Source organism: Trachemys scripta, chromosome 4, assembly GCF_013100865.1.
Source record: "Trachemys scripta elegans isolate TJP31775 chromosome 4, CAS_Tse_1.0, whole genome shotgun sequence".
In the NCBI taxonomy this organism is placed as follows: Eukaryota; Metazoa; Chordata; order Testudines; family Emydidae; genus Trachemys; species Trachemys scripta.
Window position 1 is genome coordinate 38208869 of NC_048301.1, and position 11364 is coordinate 38220232.

Below are 11364 nucleotides of genomic sequence, written 5' to 3' on the forward strand. Positions count from 1 at the left end.
TGATAAGAGCATTGATCCCACTGTAATCATTATGGTATATCTGCATTCAACATCATATGGGGAAAGTTCCTTTCTAAGAATATAAATGTGGCTGAACGATTGCTGCTTACTTAGTTTTTCTTAACTTTTATAATTGGCTGGGGAGGCGTTTCCCATATTGTCATTTTGGCTAACCAATCCTCATAGGTCTGGTGGTAATCCTCTCATGAACCTGTCCAGCACTATAATTTCTATCATCTTCTCCATGCTGTTGATCTCTGGGCACAGCCACTTCCGTGTTAGATGGATCAGGTCGAATAATTGTGACCTCAGCACTTTGCCGTCCTGGTACCTCCGCTCATAGAACCTCTGGGCCCTTATAGCTGTCGTCACCCCAGATCTCGCCAGGATCTCTGCCTTCAACTGGGGGTAATCTGTGGCTGCTTCTGCTGCTATGTCCTAGTAGGCCTTCTGGGCTTCCCCACACAGGAAAGAGGCAAGGATGCTGGCCCACTGGTCTTGGGGCCAGGCCTCATGTAGAGCCGTTCTCTCAAAGGCCTCCGTATCATCTTCCACCGTCATCTTTTGCAGGTAACTCCTGGCCCTTAGGGGTCGCGTCTCATTAAGGCCATGTGTCAGAGTGGTCAGGGCCTTCAGCTGGCTCACGACCTCCTGCAGGGTGGCTCGATCCTGGGCTGCCTGGCGGGGGGAGGGATAGCGCAGTGGTTTGAGCATTGGCCTGCTAAACCCAGAGTTGTGAGTTCAATCCTTGAGGGGGCCATTTAGGGATCTGGGGCAAAAATCTGGCTGGGGATTGGTCTTGTTTTGAGTAGGGGGTTGGACTAGATGACCTCCTGGGGTCCCTTCCAACCCTGACATTCTGTGATCAGCATCTGATTCATTTCCTTTTGCAGTCATACCAACTCCTGTTGGGTGGTCAATTGAGCCCTGGTAGCCTCTTGTGCTGCTGTGGCCTGCACCAGTGCCCTCACTACATTGTCCATTTTGGGGCAGGGGAGGTGATTTACCTTGCCCTGGGATGGTTCTCAGTGCCAATGCAATGCCACTCCTGACACCACGTGTGGCAAGGCACCCCTTCTGCCTCGCCAGACTTAACGCTCCCTCCTCTGGCCTGGGATAAATCAGCGCCACTCTGGAGTGGGTCTTTCTTCTCTTTTTGGCGTTTGTTTCTCAGAGCCTTCCCAGTAGGTCTCGGGGCAGGCCTAAGGAGTACTCTTTCCCTGGCCCCCTCACTGGAGCAGCTGTTGTCCTGTTGCTGGCCCAGGGTGTCAGTCCTTCCCCTAAACAGGCACTGGGTTTGGGTGTCTCTCACACTGGAGAAGCCTATCTTCCTGCTCACGCCAGCCTTGCAGCAGTTTGTCCGCCACCCACTAGGAGAGATGTTTTAACAGGTTTCAGGCAGCCCTTAATTGGACTCAGGTGTCCCTAACTGACCTGAAGTAACCCCTTCCCAGCTTGTCGGAAAAAGGGCCTTTAGCATTCTAGGGCTAACATACCTGTTTTCCCAGACCCTCTTGCAGCCGTCCGGCCTGACTTTGAATTACCAATAAAAATCTTGTCTCAGATTTTCTTGTTTCTTTATTCTTAATGGAAATGAATTGAATACAAAATCTTTTCAAAGTTTTAGTTTCTCTTGCCTATTCTGTAGGAGTCTTTTAGTCAGGTTTTTAAGGCTCTGTAAGGAGAAAGGCTTTAGAATCTTTGTTTTGTGCTCTTTTGTGCTAGTTGATTCTGAAGGAATACAGTTTTTATTCACATGATTAGGTTTTTTAATTTTTCAGTGTACTGATTGCTTACCCTCTTAATAGTAGCTGCTATTGTGATGGTCTTTACCTTCGTCAAGAAAATGAGTTTCCTCCAAAACCATTAATATCTCTTTCCAAACTTGATGTGTCACTTATATGGTGAGCCTAATCTCCATCAATCAGAGAACTGAAGGTCCTAAGTTATTTCCAGAATTTTTGAGGACTGTGAAATATTATGGCAGCAATTCACATAACCAACTCTTCTTGCCATCACTAAGACTAAGATTATGTCACGGAATCTGTGACTTCCAGTGATCTCCATGACATTGGGGATCTCCACGGATGGCAGAGGACACTCCCACAGCTGCGGGCAGTGAGACCCCCCACAACTGACCAGCTGCCGCTGGTGATCCCTGAGCTGCCCCTGCTGGCAGGAGTCCCCCCTGCAGTGGCTCAGCCACTTAGAGTAGCCAGAGCCCCCCGGCAGCTTCCAGCTTCCAACGGCAGAGGGACCCCAAAACTGCTCAGCGGCCACGGGTCGGCAGGCCCCCGCAGCTCCTCAGCCGCCCTGCAGTTGCTCAGTTGACGCGAGCAGAGCCTCCTCTCCCACCGCAGCTACCCAGACTCCACTGCTGACAGCCATCTCCCCCCCCCTCCCCGCAACTCCCAGCCCCACAGGGTGTTGGGGACCCCTCCCAGGCACTGGGGTCACTGCAGCTCCTAGCCACTGCAGCAGGGACAGGGTGCTGGATCCTCTTCCATCCCCATTTTGTCAGGGATGTTTTTATTAATTTTTGTTTATTGCCCATGATCTGTCCATGACAAAATCGTGGACTTAGCCATCACCATTGAAAGGCAGGTAGTAAATCAATCATTTGAATGACCTCAGTGGCATACGCAGCTCCATGCACTTTTAATTTCAAGCAGTGATATTTATCAGCACTAATTTAAGGCTTTGACAATCATATCTGATCTTCTTTTCCTGAGCCCCAGGATATTTAATAAAAATCGACAATGAGTCTCTCTTACTTTGTGTGACAAAGTTCCTCCTCTATCTTGGTGGGTCCTATGCTTATTGGCAGATTTTCTTGCCTCAGAGATTCACCATGTGGGTTGGGGAACAGCCCAGAGGCCTTCCCCTCTGGAAGAACCCACAGTCCAGGTCAATTGGGAGGTTTGGGGGGAACCCAGGCCCACCCTCTACTCTGGGTTCCAGCCCAGGGCCCTGTGGACTACAGCTGTCTATAGTGCCTCCTGTAACAGCTGCATGATAACTACAACTCCCTGGGCTACTTCCCCATGGCCTCCTCCAAACACCTTCCTTATTCTCACCACAGGACCTTCCTCCTGGTATCTGATAACACTTGTGCTCCTCAGTCCTCCAGCAGCACACCCTCTCACTCTCAGCTCCTCACACTCCCACCACAAACTGGGGTGAGCTCCTTTTTAAAACCCAGGTGCCCTGATTAGCGGGCCTTAATTGATTCTAGCAGCTTCTTCTTAATTGGCTCCAGGTGTCCTAATTAGCCTGCCTGCCTTAACTGGTTCTAGCAGGTTCCTGATTACTCTAGTGCAGCCCCTGCTCTGGTCACTCAGGGAACAGAAAACTATTCATCCAGTGACCAGTATATTTGCCCTCTACCAGACTCCTGTACCCCACTGGTCTGGGTCTGTCACATTTGTCACTCATTACCTGTGGCTAATTTATCTCCTTGCTTGTTCAGAAACAGAAGACTAGACTTGAGCCATTTGAACCAATAATATTTTTGCTCAGTCACTTGCAGTAGCTGTGTGCTAGACCTTATAATGTTATATTTTTCTCCCTATATTCTGATGAAAGTTTTCAGATTAACAACGTGAGAACTGAGGTCTTCTACAGAACAAAAACAGTATAGCCAGTAGCACTACAAGCTTCCCCTATGTTTCCCTGCCAGTGTGGTTCAGCCCTGACTTGGAGAGATCATTGTAGGGTAGAAGAGAAGACAATTTTGATATAATTTAGAAATGAAGGTGACTCTGGAATTAAACCTTGATCTATGTAAAATTGTTGGAGAGAAAGAGAAGAAAATAAATGATAAAAAATAAATAAACTGCAATCTGTGTATTTATAGAGATATTTAGTATGGAGATGCTAATTACAGCAGTCAATGAAAGGGATAGCAATTAGTCATCTGCTTCATGTCTGGTCTTCATGTTTTTGTTATAATTTCTACAATTACAATATCTTTTCCATAACCAGCTATTTTATAGAGTGCTAGTTTTGCTTACTATACCCATGTTCTTAGAAAGGAAGAGGTTTAACTGAGAGCATAATTTAGACAAGAAGGCACTCATTAGATACATGGTTTGCAGTCCATATTATTTTCAGCTGCAACTGAAAAAAGGTTAGTCTAAAAAAAATCAGCTACTGGCTGTTATCTATAGAATAATCCTCGGAAATTGCTTTTTTCATGGCCACTGTGTTTTTCTGCAGTTTTATATTACTAAGCTTCTAACAATTGCAGATGCTTTGCATTAGTTCTGTAAATTGATTCCTGTCCTTCTGTTTGTACAGTTTATCGTTTCAAGGTTTTGACCTGGAATATTTCCCAGAAGTCATATAGCCTCTCGGCTTTATATTGTTGACGGGTGTCTCTATCCCAGGCTTTCATACCCTAAGCCTGCAGAGAGGAAAATAGTGGTTAGTCTTCCTGATCTCATAAAACTGGGATCACAGCATTCCATTACCCGTTGGTTTTGCTGATGCATAGCACTCTTATATTACCATGGTATATAGTAGGGATGGACTAACCACTGGGCAAAATAAGTAATCCTGAACCTTTGTCCTTCCCACTATAACACATACCTCCCCCCCCCCGTAGTGCTGACTTTCTCTGTGCCTCTAGTCACAGGCCATACCTAAGTATTGGCAGACAGTAGTGATTTGTTTGCATCATAGCAAAGATAGGTTTTAAGGGGGGATGTAAAAGAGAATAAAGTGGGAGATTTGACAATTTTGATGGAGAGTTCTTATCGAAATAAGGGACAGCATGGCAGAAAGCACAAAGGCATATGTGGGGAAAGTAGGCAAGCTGTGATCAAGGCAGACATCATGGGCAGACCAAAGTCAGGGGATGACGTTGCAGTAAGAAATTAGATTTGAAAGACAAGTTAGGACTAAATGATGAAGGGCCTTATATGGTGTAAAATTGGAGATGGGGGACAGGGAGAGAGTGGGGTGAAAAGATGGGTGTGAAGTGGTTGGAACAATGGGCCAGGAAGATGAGCCTAGAGACCACATTTTGAAAGAACATCTCAAGCACAGGGTGATAGCTGTTAAACTGCAGATTCAGCTCTTAGTCATAGGTGTCTAATCCTTTTTTAAATCTTTGCTGAACTTTTTGCCTCAATATCCTATGGCAACAAATTCCATAGGTTAATTATACATTGGATTAAAAGAGGATTTATTTTATTTGTTTTAATTTTATTGCCTCTGATTTTATCAGGAGCCTTCTAGTTCTTGTATTACTGGAAAGGCAAACAGGAACTGTCTACTGTTACATCTGTATAAGTCTATATACCAATTCCTTTGTACTGGCTACCAGCTGGTAGTGAAAATAATATGCATTGCAAATCACTGCTTTTAAGACCTTCTCAGCTCTCTGGAAAAACACACCTGAAATGTTCTGTTAAGCCCTTTTTATCTGTGGGATGATGAAAAAAGAATAGACTTTTTCCACTGTAAAAGAAAAGTTTACTATATTTTTTTCAACCAGACAACTCAAAAGTGGCTAAACTCTGAAATCTGGTTTGTCAGTAATACTCTGCTAAAAGTTTGAAATTAACCAAAGACAGGAACATTTTGAAAATTGCATGCTGAGGGCAGGTCTATGCTACAGATTTCTGCCAACAGAGCTGTGTCAGTCACAGGTGTGATGAGGAGTTATCTCTCATAAAATTGTGGGAGCTGTGCCGCAGAAGCCCATAGTGTAGATACAGCTATGCTGACAAAAGTGCTTGTTTGCTAGTATAACTTGCTTTGCTCAGGTGTGGTGGAATAAGCTGTAATGGTAAGAGTTCCTGGTATAAGTATAAACTGTGTCTACTCTAGGAGCACTTAGCTAGTATCATATGCCTATACCTATACTCATATACCTATACCTATACTTGTAAAGTGTTCCCAATGTAGACATGGCCTGAGTTTGTAGAAAATGTCATCAACTTTGCAAGCATATAGTTCCAGAGAGATAAACTGTGTTTGCAAGAAGAGTGCTGGAAGTGTACTCTCTTACAAACCAAGTGAGACATACTAGGCAATGTTTCTATGCCCAGATACCACTCACTGTGTGTTTTCCTCTAGTATTCAGGTTTTTGCCTTAGAAGATTCTTAGTGTCTGAAACTTACTGCTCCCTGAAATCCATCTGAGTCTATCACTTCCTGCTGTTAATAAACCAGAACAAAAAAGTCCTAAAGCCCTAGATTGTTGCCCATATATTTATTATATTTCCCATTTTCTTTCTTTTTCTGCTCAGTTTGTAGTGCTCATGGTGTGGTAGACAGAATGGTTTACAAGTTTCCCACATTAGTGGGAAAGATGGAAAAAACATCATTTTATCTGACTTTTTCTTATTGCAGATTATTATTTTATTTTATTATTATTTATATTATGGTTGCACCAAAAGGTCCCAACAAAGACTGTGCTAAACTCTATTCAAACACCGTGACATAGACTCTGTCCCAAATTGCTTACTGTCTAAATAGACAAGACAAACAGTGGAATAAAGGAAATAGTATTATCCCCATTTGGGCCACCGACATGAAGATTAAGAGTGAAGTTCTGGCCTGATTGAAGTCAGTGGGACTAAGTGACATCCAAGGTCACACAGGAAATATGTGGCAAAGCCCAGTTGAACCCAGATTTATTAACCACTAGACCATTCCTCCCTCCTACAAAATGAAATTAGCTTTAATGGGAAGAGACCAGTGAGACAAAGCCCTGAATGTGATGAGCATTAGAAAATGGTCAGTTTTCAGAATGGAGAGAGGTAAATAGTGGTGTCCCTCACGGATCTGTACTGGGACTAGTGCTGTTCAACATATTCATAAATGATGTGGAAAAAGGGGTAAGCAGCAGGATGGCAAAATTCGCAGGCAATACAAAATTACTCAAGATAGTTAAATCCAAAGCAGGTTGTGAAGCGTTACAAAGGAATCTCATAAAACTGGGTTACTGAGCAACAAAATGGCAGATGAAAATCAATGTTGATAAATGCAAAGTAATGCACACATTGGAAAACATAATCCCTACTATACATACAAAATGATGGGGCCTAAATTAGCAGTTACCACTCATGAAAGAGATCTGGGAGTCATTGTGGATAGTTCTCCAAAAACATCCACTCAATGTGCTGCAACAGTCAAAAAAGCTAATAGAATGTTGGGAACCATTAAGAAGGGAGACAGAAAATATCATAATGCTACTATATAAATCCATGGTTTGCCCACACCTTGAATACTGCATGCAGTTCTGATTACCTCATCTCAAAATAGATATATTAGAATTGGACAAGATAAAGAGAAGGACCACAAAAATGATTAGGGGTATGGAACAGCTTCCTCATGAGGAGAGATTAAAAAGACTGAGACTTTTAACCTTGGAAAAGAGATGACTAAGAGGGGATATGATAAAAGTCTATAAAATCATGACTGGTGTGGAGAAAGTGAATAAGGAAGTGTTATTTACTCCTTCACGTAACCCAAGACCCAGGGTTCACCCAATGAAAGTAATAGGCAGCAGGTTTAAAACAAACAAAAGGAAGTATTTCTTCATACAATGCACAGCAAACCTGTGGAACTTGTTGCCAGAGGATGTTGTGAAGGCCAAAACTATAATGGGGTTCAAAAAATAATTAGATCAGTTCATGGAGAATAGGTCCATCAATGGATATTAGCCAAGATGGTCAGGGATGCAATCCTATGTTCTGGGTGTCCCTAGCCTCTGATTCCCAAAAGCTGGGAGTGGATGACAGGGGATGGATCACTCTTATGATTGTATGTTCTGTTCATTCCCTCTGAAGCAGCTGGCATTAGCCAGTCAGACGACAAGATACTGGGATAGATGGACCATTGGTCTGACCTAGTGTAGCTGTTCTTATGTTCTTAGGTCTTATGGGAGGAACTTGATATGTGTTTTATTTTTATTTTTCCCTGGTAGCTGCAAAAAATGACAATGCAAAAATTTGTTTAATTTTACCAGCAGTCTCTCTTTAATAGCTTTTCTCTTTATTTCCCAAAAGAAATTGCATTATGAATGAGGCATTTCTAGTTTTCTTAGGAGATGAGCATTGTAAATGTTTAGAGAATAAATAGTACCATGACTGAGAGATTAGTGAAAAATGTGCTCTTCATGTTTCCTGCCAACCTGTCACAGCCTCACACTGGGGGGTGGCTGTGTTTTTATCCAAAACAGCCCTTAGGTTTTCATTATTATCATTACTCCTTTGAATTGTCTCGCATGAAGGGGCCTCTTCATTTTATGTTCTGCAACGGGAGTCACATCACAGATTTGGGACTCCTTAGCTAACAAAACTGAATATGTTTTAGTACTTACCTATTGCTTTTCATCTGCAAAGCCTTTTACAAACAACAAAGCCTCATAACCTTGCTGTGATGTAAGTAGAGTTATCCCCATTTCATTGATGTGCATCCAGTAGTAGTTAACTTATGACTAGCCCACGGTCACCGGGAGACAGCAGCAGAGCCAGGATTAGAATTCAAGAACACAAGACTGTCTTCAGTCTTGTACTGAGATTGGTAGACTGTGCTTCTCTAATATGGTCTATGGAAATTTTCCAGATTTACATGAGTGTGGAAGAGAAGAGGCTGCACATTCAGAAAAGACGTTTGTGGCAAATAATGATGGTTTCACACTTAGAAAGCAAACACTGTATAATTCTTAAGAGAATTCCAGTTTCTTTGGTGCAGAAAAATGACAATTCAAAGATTTATTAAGGGCCAAAGAATCAAGATAGTGATTTTACTTTCACTTTTGGAAATTGAAGGATTCTACATTAAAAAGTGAAGACTTGTTCCTTGTTACATGGCTCCTTGATGGGAGCTGCTAAGTTATTACAGTACCGTTTGTAAAACGTACACTAAGCATGTTTATAACAAACTGCCAGGAAGGCCCAGTGTTCTGACACTTTTGTGATGCATGTGTGGACAGTACAAGAATGACATTTTGTAGAACTAGAAGCCTGATGTTTGATTCTGTTTCATAACTTGGTGCCTCTGCCTCTTGTCAAGTCTTTATCATCCAGTTAATGTTCTTTTTACCAATGGATAATTACTAGATGCTGCATCTAGTTCATATTTACTTTGGGGCTTTGTGCCATATCATGCACTCAAGCTAAGTTTGTGGAAGTACGCAGAACCAAGAATTAAAAAAATTACACATGCACGCCTAAAGTGCATATACATTAATTCTGATGTCATAAAAATACTGGGGCCAATACAATTTGTTCCTCTAGAATGTTCCACTAAGAAGGGTATTTTCTTTGGGGTTTTTCTGCGGTTTTTTTCTTATTAAAAAGACTACAAAATTAAATGCAAACAAAGTGTAAATACAACATAGAAGGCACATAATTACAATTCTTAAATGTCAGGTAAAGTAGAAGTTAAGGCTTCCTCTGTGTAACAAAACTCACTCAGCCAGGTTAATCCTGGATGGACTTAAAAAATCTGTTTTTCTTGACCAATAAGCGCTTATATTACTCTCTGTGTTGATAAATGTATACCATAGTATGTTGCTGTATGAGTGCCATCATCACTTGTATTTTCTGACTTTAAAATTTTAAATTTGTAACCAAAATGTTGTATTTAACATAACTTTTTGCATGTAGTAGTATATCAGGCAAGCATGTACAAATTCTGACTGTGAAGAACAGCACAGGTCAAACTTATGGTAGCTGCCACTAGCAAATCTATGTACATACTAGCTATTGATAGTATTTCTTTGCAGATGGTTGATTGGTTCCTCACACTCCTTTTTTCTTTCCTTTCCAGCATTTATGAGAAGAATGATTCCTTTCGATTTAAATACAACCAAGGAAGATCCCATTAGTATTGCTGTCAATGAAATGAAGTCACAAGCAGAAAAAGAGAAGCACTAGAGCAGCTAAAAATTATGCAAAAACACCACAGCTTTCCTTGCTGGAGGTTCAATTCTGCTCCATTGTTTTAAAACAATAATAATTCTGTCTGTAATCAAGCACAGCTGCACTTACAGGAGTGATGCAGCTTCAGTAACTTATCAATTGCCAAATATTGACTGAAAGTTCATCATAGTTGTTTCAGGGGAGTGAGGCTATTTAAACCTGAAGATAACGGTATGTACCACATCTGCCAAAGGGTTTCATGGCATAAAGCTTTGTCCTCTTTGCATTCATTTCTATAGTTCGCCTGACTAAAGTTTATTCTTGCTTATAGCATGCATGGATTCTAAAGATTACTAGCTGAAAAACTAGTACACAAACTTTTGCCAAGAGCAAAATTACAGGTGTAAGGAAATTTGGTTGACACTTAAATTTAAGCATTATTTAATAATGATTAATGATCAAGAAACAATTACTAGAAATTACTTTTGTCCCAGTATATTATAAGAGGCTTTATAATACGTTGTAGCAAAATATATACATGCTTTTAGGTATTTCAGTTTATAAAAACCATGTAACAGGTCATTAACTATTAGAAAAGAATCCAGTCAGCAAAGTTTAAAACTAGAACCAAATTTTCCCAAAGTTGAAGGGACTTTAGATCATAGACTGCACCAAACTATCTCTATTGTAGGGGTTTAGAATTATTTCTAAAATATAATATCTTATAATCCAATGGTACGGCAAGAAGGCAGTATTATCTAATGGTTAGAGCAGGGTCGGCAACGTTCGGCACGCTGCTCGCCAGGGTAAGCACCCTGGCGGGCCGGGCCAGTTTCATTTACCTTCTGACGCGGTAGCTTCGGCCGATCGTGGCCCCCACTGGCCGTGGTTTGCCGTCCCGGGCCAATGGGGGCGGCGAGAAGCCGCAGCCAGCACATCGCTCGCCAGCGCCGTTTCTCGCCACCCCCATTGGCCCGGGACGGTGAACCACGGCCAGTGGGGGCTGCAATCCGCCGAACCTGCCACGTCAGCAGGTAAATAAACTGGCCCGGCCCGCCAGGGTGCTTACCCTGGTGAGCCGCGTGCCGAACGTTGCCGACCCCTGGGTTAGAGTAAGAGAATGGCAGTCGGAAGACTGGTTCTCAGCTCTTCTCCTAAGTCACTCTGTGACTTTTTGCTAATAACTTAACCTCTCCGTGCCTCAGTTTCCTCACCTGCAGAATGACCTGATGATACAGATCTTTAAGCACTTTGAAAACCTTTGATGAAAGGTGATGCTATATATGAGCATGAAACATTGTTCATTTTTAAAAGCAAATTCTAATAACCACTTAGTTATTCTTTTTATTTTATATAAAGTATTTTGAAATTTCACCTTAATTTTAAAATGTTACTACTTATTCATAATTCTGGATGTCCTTCCTGCTTCTGAGGACCCCATTCCATTCAAATCTGATACATTTCCTAGCTTACTAAAGCCCCC

General features: G+C 42.0%; 1 protein-coding gene across 1 annotated transcript in view; it reads left to right on the plus strand.

The window, feature by feature from the left end:
* CEP128 (centrosomal protein 128) overlaps nt 1-10697 on the plus strand; it is a 406629-nt gene extending 395932 nt beyond the window's left edge. Inside the window, exon 22 of the mRNA XM_034769285.1 lies at nt 9790-10697. Within this exon, the coding sequence (XP_034625176.1) occupies nt 9790-9896 (107 nt within the window). The 3' untranslated portion in view covers nt 9897-10697. The remainder of the gene's footprint in view (nt 1-9789) is intronic.
* The last annotated feature ends 667 nt before the right edge of the window (nt 10698-11364 follow it).